Source organism: Oryzias latipes, chromosome 6, assembly GCF_002234675.1.
Source record: "Oryzias latipes chromosome 6, ASM223467v1".
NCBI lineage: Eukaryota > Metazoa > Chordata > Actinopteri > Beloniformes > Adrianichthyidae > Oryzias > Oryzias latipes.
In genome coordinates this window covers 1,169,489-1,189,750 of record NC_019864.2, presented here as the reverse complement: position 1 = coordinate 1,189,750, position 20,262 = coordinate 1,169,489, and the positions used below count along the sequence as shown (strand labels likewise).

Below are 20,262 nucleotides of genomic sequence, written 5' to 3'. Positions count from 1 at the left end.
ATTTAATTTAAACACAAATAAAAGAAAAACAGTCTAAAAGAACCAAAATGTCTGGTTCTAATGCCTAAAGATGTTATGCCAGACATTTTGTTTTTGTTGCTTCAAATAAAAATAAAAAAGGATTTTTTCTGTTAAAAGACATATTCATTAATAGTTTTAAATAACAAATGGAGATTAAATATCTAGAATGTATCCATTTAGGTGAAAGAATGGGACTGTATTGTATCGCCACAAAGCCAGTTAAATCTTTTATGTATCAATTTGTGGACCACGTATCGAATCATGTGAGAGGGAAAGATACACAACCTTACTCTGTAGTGAGGATAAAAAACCCAAAATCTGTGGTGACTCTTGGCCACCACCTGTAGGCGTGTGATGAGGGGTTGTCAGCCGCATCCATACACAGAAATTGAACAGAGAAGACTTGGTTCAGACAGTCTGCTGTGGACTGGGGAAATCAAATCAATCTTTCTTTATGCAGTACTTTACGTTTATAACATAACACAAAGGGCTTTGTGCCCCATGTCTGCTTTTCCGGGTGTCTGCCAAGTACCCAGCAGTAGAGACCCACCCCTGGGGTGTTGATGGAAACCTTGACAGTTATGTTTTTTGGGGTGGGAGGGGACACAGTCACATGTTAACAAAGCTCACGTGAAGGCACCCTTCATGAAGCCTCTAGTTGGTTATTCAAACTAACTCAGTGGCCTTATGGTAGAGTGTCCAGCCTGAGATTGGAAGTTTGTAAATTCAAATCCACGGTCGAGCTGTACCAAAGACTCTAAGAAGGGACCCAGTGCCTCCCTGCTGGACACTCAGAATTAAGGGGTTGGATTGGGGAAGATAAACCAGCAAATGCTTCCTGGCTGCAAAATGGGACTTTAACTTTCATTGGATGCATGAAGCTTAAGCTGGGTCTTTTTTAAAACTCGCACAGCAATGAGCTGCAATGATCCAACCAAAGTCCAGACCCTGACCTGACTAAGGTGCTGCGGTGGACCTTCAGGGAGCTACGGGCCTTAATCAAAGCACCAACAAATTCAAACCATGTTGTAACAAAGACTGCCATTCTTCCACCATGCCATGAGAGGTGGATATAGTCTCATGGAAAAGCACAAATGAATGCTTTTAAATAGTTCATAATCAGGTGATCATGGTTCATCAGCTGATACAAATTTTCCTGTCTGCTGCTCCCTCCAGGAGGCACCACATGCAATCATCAGTCTCTGTCACCATCCTCAGCATCTTCCTCCTCTGCTCCACCTATCTTCACGCCTTCTTTTACCTCACCCACAAAACTCTTCTCTCCTCCCTTTGAGCTAAACACGAGTTGAATAAAGTGCTGCGGTGTCTCTGTACCTCTGCTGTTGGTCAGAGTTTCTGACTAGAGTAACTGCATCCCACAACTGACCAAAAGAACCCCGCTCCTCTGCCTGTAGCTTCTGGTGGGATGAAGTCAACCACGGCTCTTCCAGACCCAGGCTGCTGGCTGTTGGGTCTCAGTGGAACCTGAAGCTGCTGGAGGTGGAAGCAAAGCCGGCTGCTTCCATTTCTCTGCTCTGCGTGTCTGAGTGTCCTGCTGAAGGCTTGCTGCGTGATGTTGGAGAACAGAGTCTGGGTGGGTGCCATGATGCTCTGACGTACATACCTTTGCTCTGGGGGGGCCTCTGAAATGCATGCCTGACTGATGGCTTTTCTTTCTTCAGGCATGTCTGACCTGCAGTCGCTCCAGGTTTTGTCTTTCAAAGCAGCTCTCTGCTGTGTGCTGCTGAACGGGACCTGGCTGCTGCAGATGCACTTAGCAGATGATCAACTGAAGCCTCTGACCTCCTGCAGGATCCAGCCGACAGACCGCGAGCCCCTTGCAGCTTCTCACCACTGCGTCTGTGCAGACACCCTGTTCTCCCTCTGGCCCTCTGGACTTATCTGTATCCTTTACTGAGAAAATGAAGGAAATTCCCTGAATTCCATGAACAAACAACCTCTGAAACAAGGAAGCTAAGCTGGTTACCAAACACATCAACAGCTCCTGCACTCCATGTCTGCAGCCTCGGTGCGTGCAGGAGACACAGCTGTTTTCCTCAACCCTCTGTCCAGCTGTGCACAGCATTGCTGATGGGAGCCTGCTCGCCAGCATCGACTTACCCGCATACCTGAGCTTTGTGGCAGCAGAGGGGGACTCTTCCGTCCTCCCCTCATCCTTCTGCCTTCTCCAGGTGTCTTCTGACCTCAGTACAGCTGTGGCTGTGAGCCACTCTAACACAGCTGTGGCGCTAGACCTCAACCACTACTTCAGGTACAGAGAGACGCTGTCTCTTGTGTTTCTGCTTCAATCCAGCTTCATCGGGAAGGTCACCAAGGTTCTGTCAGCCTCTGCAGCAGCAGATGGAGCAGCAGTGGTCAACAGGATCTCTGCTGTTGGGTTTCACACAATGGCCACACATGTTGTGCTTGACAGAGACCGAAGCCTGGCTGACTGGACTACCATTGTTTTCTGATTTGCATTTGTGTTTCAGAATGTATCCCGAGCACCTCCTCTGTGCTCCTCCCCTCTGCCCAGCTCCTCTACGGCCGAAGGAGCCAGTGGATCAGGACAGCCTGCAGAGCTGCAGCTGCAGCCGGGCTGCTCTCAGGTTGCCCTTCAGCATGGACCGGTAAACCTTCTGGTGCATAAGAACAGGTTTTCAGGTTTCAGCTCCTGTCATTGCACTGAGCTGTCATCAGGTCACGTGACTCCCGAGTAGACATACAATTACCTTTTTTTTGAATGAAAGTCAGCCTTTCTGCTGCGGGGAAGGAGCGTGTGCCTGATCCCCAAGTAACCATTAAGAGTTTTGGTTCACAAAGACCAGTTAGACTATCCAAATCAACCTGTCATCTGAATTGAAGACAATCATTTGAACCAATCACCTGTAGAAAGACACCTGTCCACAGAATCAGATTATCAGGCAGACTCCAAACCCACCAACGTGGAAAGACTTCAGAGCTTTCAGTGGATTTAAGGGAGAAGATTGTAGAACTCCACAAGAACAGAATGGACTACAAAACCATCAGCAAGAAGCTAGGAGTTAAGATGACAACTGTTGCTGAAACATGACCATCAATCTACCTGTAGGTCTGGGACTCCAAACAAGATCTCACCTGGTGGAGTTTCCATGATCACGAGAACAGTTAGAATAGAAAGTAATGGGCCTAAAACAACCCGGCAGGAGTTAGTTGAGGATCTCACAGCAGCTGGAACCACAGTCACCAAGAAAACCATTGGTAAGACTTTACGCTTCAATGGTTTAACATCTTGCAGAGCTCGCTAAGTAGCTGTGCTTAAGAAGGCACACGTGCAGACTGCCTGAAGTTTTACAAGAACGCCTTCATGATTTAGAGAGGGATTGGGAGAAGGTGAGGAGGTCAGATGAGACCAACATGGAGCTCTTTGGCATCAACTCAACGGGTCATGTTTGGAGGAAAATGCTGCCATTGACCCCAAAAAAAATAACCACCCCAACTGTTCAAGCATGAAGGTGGAAACATTATGGTTTGGGGGTCTTTTTCTGCACAGGGACACTTCACTGTGTGGATGGGAGGAGCCATGTACCACCAAATCCTGGAAGGAGTGAGAACCTCCTTCCCTCCACCAGGAGGCTTCAAATGGGCCATTGATGGATCTTCCTACATAATGACCCAAAATATACCACCAAAAACACAAAGGAACGGCTGAAGAAGAAGCATATCAACGTCATGGAGCGGCCCAGCCAGGCTCTGGATCTCATTCCTATAGAAAAGCTATAGAGAGAGCTGAAGCTCAGAGTTGCTAGGCAACAGCCACCAAATCAGAAAGATTCAGAAGTCATTTGTAAAGAAGAGTGGAGTAGAATTCCTCCTGATATGTGCAGAAACCTGCTCTTCAACCACAAGAGACCTCTGTGCTGATAAATAAGGGTTTTACCACAAAGTACTAAATCTTTCTGGCAAGAGGGTTCAAATACTTATTTTCCTCAGTAAAATGTAAACAAATGTACAACAATTCAGTAATGTGGATTTCTTGATTTTCTTTGTGATTTTCTATCTCTCTCTGTTCAAATGAACCTACCATTAATGCAACAGACTATCCGTTTCTTTTTATGTGGGTAACCCTACAAAATCAAATACTTTTGTCCTCTACTGTAGCTCACGAAGCATCTAACGGATCAGCTTGGGCTCAGGGAGCAGGTTCCTTTGCCGTTGTCAGAAACATTCAGTTTCAGTTGACTCAAGTATAGCTCGCCATCTTAATTCTTCAGAGATGGCATTTCTCTGTCATTCGTCTACAGTCCATGACTGCTGGTCTGTCTACAGAAAAACCTGCTCCCTCTGTCTGGATCTGAATCCTGCCTCAGTCAGCAGATTCTCTTTGACTTCTGCACTGACAGGAGACGGCTCTTAGAGGAGTCTCTCATTTTCCTTCTCTTTTCTTGTAGGTCTTGGCAGACTCGTCTCACATCTGCTTACAGCAGAGCCCGGCAGGCTGCTGCACCCTCCTCTTCCTCCTCATCTACCCATCAGCCAGCAGCAACCTCCTGGTCCATGTCCCTCCCTCACCTGAGGTCCCACCTGGCTCTGTCCTCACCCCACAGGAGAGTGCCTCCTGGTGTGAGTCTCGTTTCTTTCTCCGTCCCAGAGTCCTGCGCTCCATCTGCGCTCTCTGTTTCGGAGTTCTCCGCCCTCCTTACCTTCACTGATGCTGCAAGCAGACAGGTCACAGTGGCCTTATGGGACCTGGAGTCTGGGAGTGTGAGCTGCCACCCCGCAGAGGGCGAGTCTACTCCACTTGAGCTGTGTGGACAGAGACCGCATAGACTTCTACTGAAGAGTGAGTGATTCCCTGAATCCGGACCTTTGACCTCCAGGTTTCACACAGATCTATGCTAAAAAGTACATTTAATGTTTGCCGCAGCTGGTCATGCTGGAGTCAACAACCCAATTCAGGGAAACATTTATAAGATTGAATGCAGCTTTCACATCAAGTGCTCTCTAAGTTACTTCCACACTAGAATAGAGTTATATGTAGACTGTTATGTGACAAAAGTCTCGTAACTTTAACTGAAGTATACTGTGTTACGTGATTCCTGCAAACGTCTGTTACTTTTACCGAGGTAACTACAGAACCAGGACTGGACTTTCTAGACTAGAGGGACAAATGTTCCACAGAACAGTAAACTTAAAATCTGATGAAGTGTAAGAGGATGACAGCCAGAACTACAACTCATTTGAACCTAATAAATCCGGGTTTCTCAAAGTTTTTATAGCAGAGGGCCAAATTAGGAACTCGACATTAGACTGGGGGCCAATTTTGGTGAAAAAAAAAATGGATGAACAGAAAAAGTTGTTTTTCATAACTTTACAATGAACCAGGGCCTCCAGATGTCGGAGGTTTCTGCCCAGATCTTCTAATCGTTTAGTATTTGTATCATTTGACAGACTTAATTCTTTAAACTTTTTCTTTTGCTCTGGACGAACATTGTCAGCTACTTCCAGCATACTTTCTTGTTACAAACTCCCCGTCACTTAAGGACTTGCTTTGCCGGGCCATTTCCAAAGCTACAACATAGCTACTAGCTTTTGTCACAGCTTCACTGGATTTAGCCTTTTTTGTAAACATCTGCTGTGCAGCACAGCCTGGTTGTTGGAGGTTATTGTTGCGCTCCTTGCTGGTAAATTTGTCATAGTTTTTATAATTTGTGACATAGTCATGATTTGTATTGAATTCTTTTAGCATTGCATTTACCTGCTTTCAAATAAGACACAGGACTTTATCCAGCCCATGAGGTACGACAAAGTAGGCATTTGTGCACTTAACTTGAAAGCGCCTTTTTTCCTCGCCAACACAGTTTTTTCCTCAAAGGAACCTGCTCTGGCTCTCTCTCCAAATCCCGCTCTGATTCCATTTCTACTGCCGTCAGGGTCCTTTCTTTTTGCAGAGGCAGTGACACAAAAAATCTTGTCTGCCCTCTTGTGATGACATTACTACCCTGTACTGTTGACACAGAGTGTAATTACCTTTTTTCCTGCAGATGTCGCCAGAAGCCACAAAACAATATTGCTGTGACAGAAATCAGCTTAATGTTAGAAAAGCACTGCTTGTCCTTATTTGAAGTATACCTTCTTGTCTACAGAGGAAGGCGTGTTCCAGGTGTGGTTCTCCATATCGCAGCAAGAGCTGCTCAGCAGACTTATGCTGTTTAGCAATGCGGCAACGGTGGATGCAGTCTGTCATCTGAACACCTGGGGGCGCTGCTCCATCCCCATCCATTCTCTGCAGGTGAGTTCACTTTATGTGGGGATAAGGGGAGGCCACTCCCTTGACAAACATCCACAAAATCAGAAAGATGAAGCCTGATAAACTGTCCTTTGACCCGGTCAACTGAAGGCTGGTTTGATGGAGCCCAAGTTTGATCATTTACTGCTGCCTAATATTAAAAACCCACTCCAATGAAAATGTAGTTGTTGTGTTTTTAACATGTTAATGGAGCATTTTTCCCTTGATGGAGGACATATTTAAAGAAAATTAAGATTAAATTGGCATTTCTGAGTATTTCTCTATTCAAATTGTTGTGAATCAGAATCAAAGAAAAAAAGCTGTTGGAAAAAGCTTGTAGTTGTTACGTACAAACTACAACCTGTGGTGCTCTGCTGCATTCTGATGCATCCACTGTCAGACCAATTGATAGATGAACGTCTTTGTTTTCCTTGTCTGAGGTGGAATCTGGATCTAAACTGATAGTGCTCACCATTTTGTTGCACCGGTAATGTTAGATTGGGGTTGTGAGGGGCTGTAAGTAGCAGGGAAGAATGTTAACAACTGCCTGCCTATTGTCTGGGAAGCACATTATCACCGCCAACACTCATGAACATTTTTCAGTGCTGGGCTCTACTTACTTATTCAAGGAATGTTTTGATGTTAACAATACGATTGATCGTTTTAGTGATCCCTGTGTCACAATCCTAGATCAGGTGGCTCCTATCGAATCCAACTTGTCACAGAAGAAAGTGTGCCCCTGGATTAATAAAGCCATTCAAAATTGAAAGAGACATTGTGGTCAAACTGAGCGATGTTTGAAATCCACCAATCTCATGGTCCACAGGCTGCATCTTAGGGATCTCCTGGCCTCATACAATGAAAGATGAAACGTGCAAGATGTCAGCTCTGACTACTTCCGCCAGCTAATCTCAAATAAGAAGAGCCCAAAAGTTTTGTTTGACACGATAAACTCTATTGTTTTTGCTGCAGCCCCAGTACCCCCTGTGTCCTGCAAAGCTGACAGCAATGGATTTCTCAAGTTCTTTGCTAACAAAACTAAGATCAAAGAGCAGCTCCCACATCCTTGTTGTGATGATTGTGTTGTGCTGGAGCCTGTTTCACATAACCGCTCTACTTTAAAGCCTGTCACTCTGGAGGATAGATCAGCTCTTGACAAAGTTGAAACCTTCTGCTTGTCCATCTGATGTCATTCCTTCCAAACTCTTCCTAAAGGTGTGTGATGGAATTGGCCAAAGTGTGATAGCCTGGCTTTCCACTGGTGTGTTTCCTAACTCATTTAAACATGCCATAGTGGAGCCTCTGCTGAAAAAGTCTAATCTGGACCCATCAGTCTTCCAGAATTATAGACCCATCTCAAAGCTTCCATTTCTTTTACAAAATTCCGTAATAGGTAGTCTCCAAATAATTGCCAGAGTTCTTGGATAAAAGGAGCATCTGTGAGACTTTTCAGTGAGGTTTTCGTAAACATCATTCCACAGAGACAGCCCTGCTGAATGTGTCCAGTGATATTTTGATGTCTGCTGATTCTGGCAAACACACAGTCCTAGTTTTACTAGATCTTTCATCAGTCTTTGTTGACCACCAGATCTTATAGGACAGATTGAGGGATCTGATTGGTTTGTCAGGGTCAGTTCTCCACTGGTTTTCCTCTTACTTATCTGGTCGGAATTTCAGAGTCATTGCCAACCACAAAATGTCTCAGTCAGCAGACTTCCTGGGGGGGTTCCTCAGGGCTCTGTTCTGGCCCCTGTTCTGTTTCTCCTAAACACGATCCCTCTTGGAAAGATCATTCAGGATTTCAGCGATGTTTCCTACCATTTCTTTGCTGCTGATATCCAGCTATACTGCTATTTTAAGATCTCTCAGACACACAACCTGGACTCTCTTGGATGAACTGCCTGATGCAGATAAAACAATGGCTCTGTAAAAACTCTGTGCTCTTAAACTCAGAGAAAACAGAAACACCAGTTATTGCCCCTGATGATGCTATACCAGGGATTAAGCAGCACTTGGGTTCTCTTGGCCAGGCTGCCAAACCCAGGCTTACAAACTTGGGTGTCATTTTTGACAAAGACATGTCGCTGGAGCAGCACTCCAAACAGCTGAACAAGAACTGTTTTTCTAAGCTAAGGAAAATGTTGCATGAAGATCTAGAACTTCTTATTCATGCCTTTGTTTCTACACGGCTAGACTACTGTAACAGTCTGTTTACCTGTCTGAATAAGAAGGAGCTTTCTCACCTGCACCTGATCCAGAACTCTGCTGTGAGGATCTTGACCCGCACTAAGCGAAAAGATCTGGGGCCTCATTTATAAAGCTTTGCGTAGGATTTGCGTCAGAAGTGGCGTACGGATGAAACATAGGACGTGCGTACGCACAGAAATATTCAGATTTATAAAACCGTGCGCACGCACATCCTACGCATCTTTCCCTTTATAAATCACAATCAGTTCTAAATGCTGCGCAGCTTTTGCGGCCTCAGGACACGCCCATAGTTGCCCATAAATAGTCCGTGAAACGCCCACAAATGAATATTCATGGTTGGCGAAACCATGGCACACACGGAGAGAAAATCAAAAAAACGGAAATTCACTTAATGTGAAGTAGAAGTCATCGTTGGCGAGGTGGAAAAGAGGAGACAAATGTTGTTTGGCGGGCACAGTGTGGGCATTACTAATGCCAAAAAGGCACGTGAGTGGCAAACTGTAACAGACGCCGTGAATGCCGTAGCCTCACAGCCTCGGACCGTGGCCGAAGTAAAAAAGAAATGGTCGGACATCAAAGTCGAGGCAAAAAAACGTCTGGCGCTGCATCGCCAGAGTGTGTCCGCCACGTGGGGGGGGGGGGGGGGGGGGGGGGGACCGGAGCTGACCCCTCTTGATGAGAGACTGGCGGCAATAATTGGGGAATCCCTATTAAGTGGAGTGGTGGCTGAGGCGGAGGGGGACACCGACGCGCCAGATGCAGCGGGTGACACAGGTAAGAGAAATAATTAAAATTAATGGAGTGCAGGCTTCACAATTCCAGTTTATTAATATAGAAAAATTTTATTTTAGTTGCTGGGTGTTCCAGCGGGGCCAGTGGTTACGATGCTGCAGCTGAGCAGCCGTCTGGACCCAGCGTCTCCACGGCACGCGGCTCTCAACCCTCCAGCAGTGGACGTGTCCTCACCGATGCAGTCCTTGAAATGCAGAGGGAAGTCAGTAGTTCAATCAGAGAGGTGGCCAAGGAGTTGGGCGAAATCAAGACCGCCCTGACTGAACTAAACTGCACTATGAGGGAATGTTTGAATAAATAATATTTTCCGCACCTTTTGTTGTTCTTCACAAGCGACGCATCACTTCCAAACTCTGGCGCACAGCAGCAGCATTTGGCTCAAATGCGTGGGGATGGGGTTCAGGGTCGGGGCCAACACAGCAATCGGCGCCAGGGGGTAGAGGCACGTTTTTAAGCTGTGCCACATTGTGTAGCACAGCACATGCCAGCACGATTTGGCACACCTTTCCAGGCGTGTACAATAACCTCCTTCCAGTGCAGTCGAGGCAGCGCCATCTGCCCTTAAACAGGCCGATGGTGCCTCCACTATAGCGCGAGCTCGGCTGTGGCACATGTTGTAGTGCTGTTCCTCTGCACTATGTGGGTTGAGGAAAGGCGTAAGCAGCCACTGTTTGAGGGGATATCCACTGTCCCCTGCAAGGATAGTGAAATGGTTAAGACATTGAAGTACACAAAAATGTGAATTTCTATAATCAAACTTACCTAGAAGCCAGCCATCACGTATGGCACCCGCCTCGAGTCGGCGTCCAACACTGCTGTTCCTCAAAATAAATGAGTCATGGGTTGACCCAGGCCACCGAGCTACGACGTTAGTGAGCAACATGTCTGCATCACAAATAATTTGGACATTTATGGAATGAAAATGCTTTCTATTAATGAAAGCATTTTCATTAGCGTTCGGCGCCCTTATGGCAACATGAGTGCAGTCAATAGCTCCGATGACATTTGGGAAACCAGACATAACTGCAAATTGAGCTTTCTTGTATGCCTGTTCACCCGCCGTGTATGGAAACTTGATGGACTCACGGGACAAAGTTCTTATGCCTTTTAACACGTCTGGCATTACCCGGCTAAGGGTGGGCTGTGATATCCCTGACCTGTCAGCCAATTCCCTCTGAAAAGTGCCAGTCGCCAGGAATCCTAGTGTTGTTAGGACTTGAAGTGGGACTGGCACGGCGTGGTTCCTCCGAGTGCTCCTCTGTAACGCCGGGCCCAAAAGCCCACAGAGCTCCAACAGGACGGCTCGAGGAAGTCGGAACCGGCTCATAAGCCACTCGTCCTCATTTGCCAGCAAGTCGTCTTGCTGTCTAAAGATGCGTTCTCTCCGAATTCTTGCATTTGCCACATCCTCTAAGAGCGCAAGTTCAGCCATTGTGCGTCATTCCGCATTGTGATGGGGCATTTTATTTCCCTCCGTCTAATTGCATCTGACGAGCTACAGATGTCGGTAATAATCGATGTGGAAATGGGAAATTGATCTGCGCAAATGTAAATTCTTGTTGCTTTCTGAATGGTTGAGACATACGCCATACATTGTTTTATCAAAAATAAAACAAATTGAAGGCATATGCATGAATACCATAATTCCTTTGCTTATGAAGAAATGTTTTACTATGAAAACAGCTTTCCCCACTGGACAATTAATACGTTTGGCCGTCTATCTACACCTATATCTGCTCCGCCAGACGGACACATTGACGAGAATATCAGTTTTGTACATTATTTCGTTCTGTTAACTATATTATTGATGAGGATGAATTGCACAACATGCCAATATTGTAGAACATATTTCAACTTTCTTTTTGCAAATATTTGTTCATTTGAATTTCTGTTGTAATTTTCGTTTGATCTTTTTTGTTTGTTTAACTGCTGATCGATCAAACGGGTGTTCTTGTAGGCTGTTAAGACTTGCTTTGTGAAGTCTTCATGTTATTTATAAGAGGCAGTATTGTCATTTTCACGTGTTTCTTCCATCTGCCGACGGTGTCGCCGTTTCTCATTTCACCCGTTTTTGTGCGTACGCCTGGGTCAGAGCTTGCGTGGAGGACCGCACGGTTTCCCGTCAAGTTTGCTTTTTATAAATCTCAACTATTGCGTAGAGAGTGGCGTACGCCTTCTTTTGTGCGTACGCAACGTTTATAAATGAGGCCCCAGGTCTCCCCGTTCCTCAAAGCTCTTCATTGGTGTTGCTTACCACTTTCAATATAAAATCTTAGTTTTGACTTTCAGGGCTCTCCATTGTCAAGCTCCCCCTATGTTTGTGATATGATCGCCCCTTACAGACCATCTGGTGGACTGAGGTCTGTGGATCAGAACCTGTTGATTGTCCCTCCGACGCGGTTCCGGACCAGAGGAGACAGCTCCTTCCAGGCTGTCGCTCCTAAACTCTGGAATAAGCTCCCATTGTCCCTGTGTTCCCTGGACTCTGGGAATTATTTTAAAAGTCAACTAAAAACGTCTTATTTTTGCAAAGCATTTGAACTGGTATATGCTTTTGTGTTTTTATATATTGGCTGGGTAGCTTGGTTGGTTGGTAAGGTGCAGGACTGTCATGCAGGAAACCCGGGTTCGATTCCCAGGGCGGAATGAACAATTAATGGTAATGGAAAAATGGCAATGGAAATAGGGCAATTACCATAACAATGTACCACATGTCATGCCGGCTCAGACGGTGCCGGCCAAACAAGGTCTGCGTCAGGTGCTGAGGGACCAGAGCACCCTGATGGAAAGTGGGCTACTGGAACAAGATGGAAATGGACTACATGTGAGAACAAGGTTCTGTTAGAATGCTACTACTCAAGTAATCCCACCCAGAGGGGTTACATGCAGAGAATGTGGAATGTATGGATGCTTCGAAACCCACAATCAGGGCTAACTGCCAAACAACTGGTAGCCCAGTGCTCTAACATCCACAAACGGCAACTCCTATCACAGCTTGAGATTGAAGCAATGTAATGCCATGGGAGAGCCAGAACAACATGTCAGAGAGGAGGTTATACCACACTCCCACCCTGAGATTGGGTAACCAGCCCCAACAACCACAATTACGCTGAGCGAGGCAGCAACTGACCTGAAAGACAAGATCACGTCTACAATGAACACTAGGCAACCCCGACACCAGCTACAACGGTTAAGTGATACCACCTGAAAGTCTACTGGAAACTGTGAATGAAGCATTGAGGGCAATTCCTACCACAACCATCACAGAAACTAATGAACTGGTTTACACTTCAGCAGCAGGGATTCTTGAGTTGCTTGGCTACAAGAGCAACCATGGAAGAAAACAGTACCCACCAAGGAACCAACGGTTAGAGGCCAAAATCAAGGCAACTCAGAAGGATGTGAGTAAGCTGACAGAGGCTCAAAGAGGTACAATGAGAAAGCAAGTACCTAAGAGATACAACCAGATGCCCATACCTGAAGCACTGGAAACTGCCAAACAAAGGCTCCATAGCCTTGAGCAGCCGCCTAAAGAGGTACACAACTTCGCAACTCAACCTGCAAAAGTGTACGCTCAGTGGCAGGGTCAAAACAGCCGAGCAGACCCACCAAGGCTAGAAACTGAACAGTACTGGAAAAGTATATGGGAGAAAGAGACAGTACATAACAGCAATGCCCAGTGGCTGGTCTCTCTGAGAAAAGAACATAGCAACCTCCCTGAACAGAATCCAGTAACCATCACAGTGGCAGACATCCAAGAAAGAGTCTCAGGTATGAAGAACTGGACAGCACCAGGCCCTGACATGATACATGCCTACTGGCTAAAGAAGCTTACCGCACTCCACGAGCGCCTGGCAGCACAAATGAACCAGCTGTAAGAGATGGGACTCACCCCGAATGGCTAACGGAAGAGCGAACGATCCTGATCCAGAAGGATCCCTCAAAGGATGCAGTCCCATCCAACTACCGGCCAATAACCTGTCTCTCCACAACATGGAAGCTCATGTCAGGCATCATTGCAACAAAGACAAATAGGCACATGGATCAATTCACGAGTAACACACAGAAGGGGATTGGTAGAGACTCCAGGGGAGCCAAACACCAACTCCTGGTCGACAGAACAGTCGCTCAAGACAGGAAGGCCTATGACTCAATGCCACACACATGGATCACTGAATGCTTGGAGCTGTACAACATCAACAGGACTCTTAAGAGCCTTCATAGGAAACTCAATGAAGCTGTGGAAAACCACCCTTGAAGCCAATGGGAAGCCACTTGCACAAGTGTCCATCAAATGTGGGATATACCAATGTGATGCTCTGTCCCCACTGCTGTTCTGCATAGGTCTGAACCCCCTCAACCAAATAATCAACAAGACTGGCTATGGATACCGACTCAGAAATGGGGCCAACATCAGTCACCTCCTCTACATGGATGACATCAAGCTATATGCTAAGAGCGAGCGTGGCATTGACTCCCTGATCCACACCACCAGGATCTACAGTACTGACATTGGGATGTCATTCGGGCTCAAGAAATGCAACCGGATGGTTGGGGTCTCACTCCCAGAAGGAACAATAGCAGACATCAAGGACAGTTACAAATACCTTGGAGTTCCACGGGCAAATGGCAACCTGGAGCAGGCAACAAGGAAAGCTGCAACAGCTAAATACCTCCAACGAGTAAGGCAAGTCTTGAGAAGCCAGTTCAATGGCAAAAATAAGACCCGGGCAATAAACAGCTACGCACTGCCAGTTATCAGATACCCTGCAGGAATAATAAGATGGCCAAAGGAAGAGATACAGACCACGGATGTTAAAACGTGAAAGATTCTCACCATGCATGGAGGGTTCCATCCCAAATCCAGCACCCTGAGACTGTATGCTAGACGCAAGGAAAGAGGCCGAGGACTAGTGAGCGTAGAAGCCACTATCCAGGATGAAACATCCAAGATGCATGAGTACATCAAGCTCAAGGCCCAAACTGACAGTGTGCTCAGTGAATGTCTCAGGCAATGGAGAGCAGAGGATACAGTGCTGGAGGACAGATCCTCATGGGAGGACAAACCCCTGCATGGGATGTACCACTGGACCATAACTGAAGTGGCTGATATCAAGAAGTCCTATCAATGGCTAGAAAGGGCTGGCCTACAGGACAGCACTGAAGCGCTCATCCTGGCAACTCAGGAACAAGCCCTGAGCACCAGAGCCATAGAGGTTCAGATCTACCACACCAGACAAGACCCAAGGTGTAGGCTGTGCAAAGAGGCCCCTGAAACAATCCAGCACATAACTGCAGGATGTAAGATGCTGGCAGGTAAAGCATACATGGAGCGCCACAATCAAGTGGCTGGAATAATATACAGGAACATGTGTGCAGAATATGAACTGGAAACCCCAAGGTCAAAATGGGAAACACCTCAGAAGGTGGTAGAGAATGAGAGGGCAAAGATCCTGTGGGACTTCCAGATCCAGACTGATAGGATGATAATGGCGAAGCAACCAGACATTGTAGTGGTGGATAAAGAACAGAGGAAAGCCGTTGTGGTGGATGTGGCAGTGCCAAGCGATGGGAACATCAGGAAGAAGGAACATGAGAAACTGGAGAAATACCAGGGACTCAGAGAAGAACAGGAGAAAGCCTGGAAAGTGAAGGTGACAGTGGTGCCTGTGGTAATTGGAGCACTGGGGGCAGTAACCCCCAAGCTGGAGGAGTGGCTACAACAGATACCTGGAAAGACCTCAGACCTCTCAGTCCAGAAAAGCGCAGTGCTAGGAACAGCTAAGATACTGCGCAGGACCATCAAGCTCCCAGGCCTCTGGTAGAGGACCCGAGCTTGGAGGAGAAACCACCCGCGTAGAGTGAGAGGGGCATTTTTTTTTTATATACATATTTTTTTTTAACCTGTGAAACACCTTGTGACTTCTGCCTGTAAAAGGTCCAATAGAAATACAATTTACTTACTTACAGTTCTCATTCCCATAACATACATCAAATCATCTAAAGGAAGTGTGAGAGCAGCAAAGAGGCTTCAGTAGCAGAAGAGTTTGCTTCCGTTTATGGTCCAAATTTAAATAAAAAGTTCTTTAGATGGTCAAAACTGACCAGAGATATATTTTTTCCTTTAAAATCAGTTCAGTGTGAGTGTGACTCTAAGAAACCCTGAAGCAGTTAACATTTGTGTGATGGGAGGCACACCCCAAATCTTTTTAAGGTTTTTTTAAGAGGTGACTTCTGGGACAGCCCCTGAAATGAAAACATGTTATCTGCCTTTAGACTGCCTTTGAACTGTAAACTGTGCTGAAGAGAACCAATGCAGTATGTGTGTGTGCATGCATTACTTTCAGGCAGGACTGAAGAACCGTCAACTGGACACGGTGGATTTCTACTTGAAGAGCAAAGAAAACCTTCTGAAGCATGGTGAAGAGCTTCATGCTGCTGATTCCCCTGCAGACCCTTCAGCCAGCCTGACTGACAGTAAGACTGCAGCTTTCCATCATCCACATTAGTTATGAAAGCCTGACAGATGGCTCATTAATAAGAGTTTTTCTTCTAAGCAAATCTAGCTTCATGCATTTGAACACAACAATGTCAAAAATGATCTTCAAAGTAATTTGATAATACTGTTTTCAAAATTCTTCAAAAGCTAACAGAAATGTTTGGATTGTGGTACAAACTTCTCCCATAGTCCATTATTATGCAACCATCTTATGTGAAGATCTGCATTTCTTTCTTTTGAGCCTCTGGTTCTGTTGGCAGACCCAACAATGTCCACAACAAAGAAAGGGTCCTTTCCTTTCTTTATATTTTTTCAAATACAGATTAAAGTTAAGTTATTGTCCTGGCGAACTGTCCAGGTTGTCCCCTGCCTTCGCCCACAAGTGGCCGGGATAGGCTCCGGCAACCCCGTGACCCCAAAAGGGATAAAACGGAATAGAAAATGAATGAATGAAATGAATGAATTATTGTCCTGTTTTGCAAAGCAGCGGCTGGACGGCTCATGGGAAATCAGGATTGGATTTCCAGGAGGCGTGCTGAGCTTCATCCATGTGGGTCCTTGGACAAGACCCTTAACGCCACTGCCTAACATGGTCCTTTGGTCCAGGTCTGGGTCCAGGTCTGGGTCCCCCTGTGCCGGTCCCCAGCCCAGATAAAATACAGGGTTGGGTCAGGAAGGGCATCCAGCATAAAAATCCCTGCCAAAGCACCTGTGCGACTCAGTGAAAGCTGATTGACTGTGGTGACTCCTGAAGGGATATGTCATAAAGTGAACATCTTCCTGTTTTACCAGCCAATGGCAGGCGTTTTTTCTTTGTGCCCATTTTGTGGACAAAAAAAGGGTTATTGGTGTTTTGAACACAACAATGTCAAAAAATAATCTTAATTTGAGTAATTTCATAATACTGTTTTCAAAATTCTGCAAAAGGTAACAGAAATGCTTGGATTGTGGTGCAAACATAGTCCATTAATATCCAACCCTCTCATGGGAAGATCTGCATTTCCGTCTTTGTGTTTTGTTCGTGTTTACTTGGGGAGCAGAAAACAAAATCAGAAAACTGAAGCCCAATAAACTGTTTTGTGACCTGTTTAACTGAAGGCTGGTTTGAACCCATGTCTGGTCATTTATTGCTGCCTAACATTAAAGACCATGGGGGGGTCTCGGCTGTGTATGTTGAGCTCACTCTTCTCTCCTCTTCATGTACAGGTGTGCAGGAGCTGTGCACAGCGTTGGACCTGCTGTGCTCAGCTGTCAGAGATTCCAGCTGTGACGCTCAGAGCCGGCAGTTTTCCGAGCAGCTGCTCAACATCACCATGAGCTTCATCCAAACACAGATCCGCTCTGTCCTCTCCGGTTCTCCCAGTAAGACCCACTTTCTCTCCATCTTCTGATGTTTGCTCAACTTTTGATTCATTTGAATATTTTTTATTAACGCCTTGATTATTTTTTTTAAACATTGTCCAAAGAAATGCCCTGCACGTTTGGGTTTACAGCTATATGGCGGTTTAGGCTCGTAGAATTGTTTCAGTGAAATTTTGCATACTGTTTTTTTTTTAACAGTGCATTGTGTTCTGTGTCCTGATTGGCCGTTGACTATTGTCAATCAATCTCCATGCTATGTCTCCTGTACTGGATGTGTTCAGTTTGTCAAATTTACATTAGAGTATTAGATCCCAATCAGATCTTTGTTTTCATTCTATAACTGAACTTATTTTTCTATCAAGGTTTGAACTTATAGAATTTAAACATGAGAAAAAATTGTAAAAATGTTCATGTCATGAGTTCATCTATTGCTGGTTATATTTTAGAACAGGACCACCCGTGATAAATAGTAAAAATCTATATCTGTATATTTAAAGCTGATAAAGTGTCACATGAGCTGATAAAGCAAAGGAGGGTCTGGTAAAAACTGTGGTTGAAGATTTGAAGATGGCGCTTAACATTGACACAGTTTGAAGTTTTTTAAAGAACAACAAACTCCACCGATTGAATTCTGGATTTATTCCAGCACCTTTAAAAAATAACCCTGTCAACCTCATTTTTAAAAAAGACAATAGATTTTTCTTATTACTAAGATTACTAAAACATGTTGGTGCTATAATGGTCTGAAGGGAAAGTCTTTCAATTTGAGTGGAAGCGAGAGCTGAAGCTGGGCTGCTGTGTTGCAGAGCAGAACTGCACTGCATCCAGCTGTGTGCAGATCCTGGAGCCGTACATCACCCAGCTGAGGACTTACATGAAGAAATATCCCTGGTGCGGAAGCAGCAGCACATCTTGGAGCAGTGCCGGCCAAGACCGCGCCCAGGCTGAGCCAGACCAATGGGAGCAGCTCTCAACAGAGGTCACTTTCACGAGAGAAAAATGCTGGTTTCTGTGTTTCTATGTCAACGGATTCTAGTTTGCACATGAGTGTGAAGCCTTTGCTTTAGACTTTTACTGCCCCCTCATTACTTTGATTAAAATTCTAGCTTTACTCCCAAGAAGAAGCAGGAGGATTCTATAGATTTTTATATCCTTATAAAAAAATTGTAAATTTTTGTATAATAAATTAAAGGGGTTGAATATTTTCCTTACAGGGAGGATGGAATGTATTCTGGCTGTGGTGCAGTGAAAACTAGGACAGCGTTGAAATAAAAGCAATTGACATGAATGAACTGATCAAAATCCGACATGAATCCATCAGAGGAACAGATCATGGTGGATGTTCTGGATAAATGCAGGGAAGCAGATGGAGATGGTTTGGACACGTTTAGAGGAGGAGCAGTGATGATGCTGGAAAAAGGATGCTGAGGTTGGAGGAGAGAGGAAGACCAAAGAGGAGGATCATGGAGGCGGAGAAAGAGGAGATGAGGGAGGTTGGTGTGACGGAGGAGGATGCAGAGGTTAGATGGAGATGGAGGATTTGTTGTTGTGCTGAGGAAGCAGCCAAAAGGTAAAAATGGATGCAAAAAGTGGCTATGTAAATGTAAAAGACCAATTTCAAATTGTATTATGAATTTTGTCAGTCATATCAAGCCCAAGTGGAAACTAAAGCTATATTTAAACCTGTACAAACCAATAGGAAGACAGAATTACAAAGTAGTAAAAAGTTCTCAGTTGCAGCGTTAGGGTGATCGACCCATGATCGTAAGTTTGCAGGTTCGATTCCCGCCTTGCACGCCCATGTGTTGAAGTGTCCTTGGTCAAGACACTGAACCCCCCCCCCCTTGCCTCTGGTGGGAGGTTGGCGCCAGTGTTCAGCAGTGGAGCCGCCACCAGTGTGTGAATGGGTCTGTGACTGAAGTGCTTTGGGCCTTGTAGGTAGAAAAGCGCTATATAAGTATACGCCATTTACCATTTCACACAAGAAGCTGGGAGTCTCTAAACCATCAACTGGTCAATGTTTTTTACACATCTCCTCTTTTAAAGTTTCTCCTCTATTAAAATTGATTATTTTAAAGCTTCAAATCTTGCTCTTCCAACAGTTAAATATTTATTCAACTGGAAATGTGTTCATCTGCTCTTACATCTGCAGGAAATCATCACTCAGTCCATCCTAAACAATCAGATGCCCAGAGCGCAGGCGCTGTTGCGCAAACGAGGCAGGCTGGAGCATCAGCTCTCTGCTCTGAGGATGGAGGGTCTGCGGCAGGTCTTCTCCCGCCTGCAGCACAGGGATCTGCAGACTGCCACCACACTGCTGGTCAACATGGTAAGGACCCACCACCCCAGAATATGCTGAACCTGGAACCCGAGCAAGTCTGCTGGCTGTCACGGAGTCTGTTTGTAGACGGTGCTTCTGTGCACAGCAAAGGAGTTCCGACCTTTCCTATTCTGCATCTCTGCTCTTTGAGTTTGCATCCTCAGGTTTTGGAAGGAAGAAAAGCTCCTTCAGGTTTGTCAGAGCTGTTAATTTGTAGGGCAGTCGCTCTCCCCAGGTTCAATTATGGCGGTGGGGGAAGATGTTGTGTATAGATTCCTGGCGCTGAGAGTTTTCTCGTCAAGACATCCGCTGCCGTCTCTGCAGTGAGCGTGATGAGTAAACTGTGTTTGGCTTAAGGAGTTGGAGTGTTTGAAGTCTAGTAGCACTCTTGAGACAGTTAACTCATAGAAATCGCTTTGAAATGCAGTCGGCTGGTTTGTTTCTGCACAAAACAGAAAGACCACCAGGATTTCAAGTGATGATGTTGCATGCAGGTGAGACAGACATGAAGTGAAATGTTAAGCTGCAGTGTTCCTCCTTCACAGGGTGTGAGTGTGAAGAAGCAGCTTCACAGCATCTGTCTCTACACCAATGACAGTAACCTCAGAGACCTGCTGGTGAGTCCAACTGTGACCCATCCCTCAGCATCCCTCAGCCTTTTTTCCAGAACTGTCAAGAGTCCATTACTGATGCGACTACTTTCTTTTTTATTTAGAAGTAGTTAATTAAAGTCCTATTCCAACCATTTTTAGGTCTATTTTCAAAGCTTTTTTCACTAAGATTTTGCCATTT

At 45.5% G+C, this 20,262-nt stretch overlaps 1 protein-coding gene across 3 annotated transcripts in view; it reads left to right on the top strand.

The window, feature by feature from the left end:
- The window catches only part of spg11 (SPG11, spatacsin vesicle trafficking associated), a 43,871-nt gene that overhangs the window by 1,541 nt on the left and 22,068 nt on the right, over positions 1 to 20,262 (top strand). For all 3 annotated transcript variants that reach the window (XM_023955432.1, XM_023955434.1, XM_023955433.1), the window contains exons 2-12: positions 1,437 to 1,615; positions 1,704 to 1,925; positions 2,095 to 2,293; positions 2,514 to 2,651; positions 4,452 to 4,843; positions 6,147 to 6,292; positions 15,637 to 15,766; positions 16,995 to 17,150; positions 17,957 to 18,129; positions 19,303 to 19,479; positions 20,016 to 20,087. In XM_023955432.1, the coding sequence (XP_023811200.1) occupies positions 1,437 to 1,615; positions 1,704 to 1,925; positions 2,095 to 2,293; positions 2,514 to 2,651; positions 4,452 to 4,843; positions 6,147 to 6,292; positions 15,637 to 15,766; positions 16,995 to 17,150; positions 17,957 to 18,129; positions 19,303 to 19,479; positions 20,016 to 20,087 (1,984 nt within the window). The remainder of the gene's footprint in view (positions 1 to 1,436; positions 1,616 to 1,703; positions 1,926 to 2,094; positions 2,294 to 2,513; positions 2,652 to 4,451; positions 4,844 to 6,146; positions 6,293 to 15,636; positions 15,767 to 16,994; positions 17,151 to 17,956; positions 18,130 to 19,302; positions 19,480 to 20,015; positions 20,088 to 20,262) is intronic.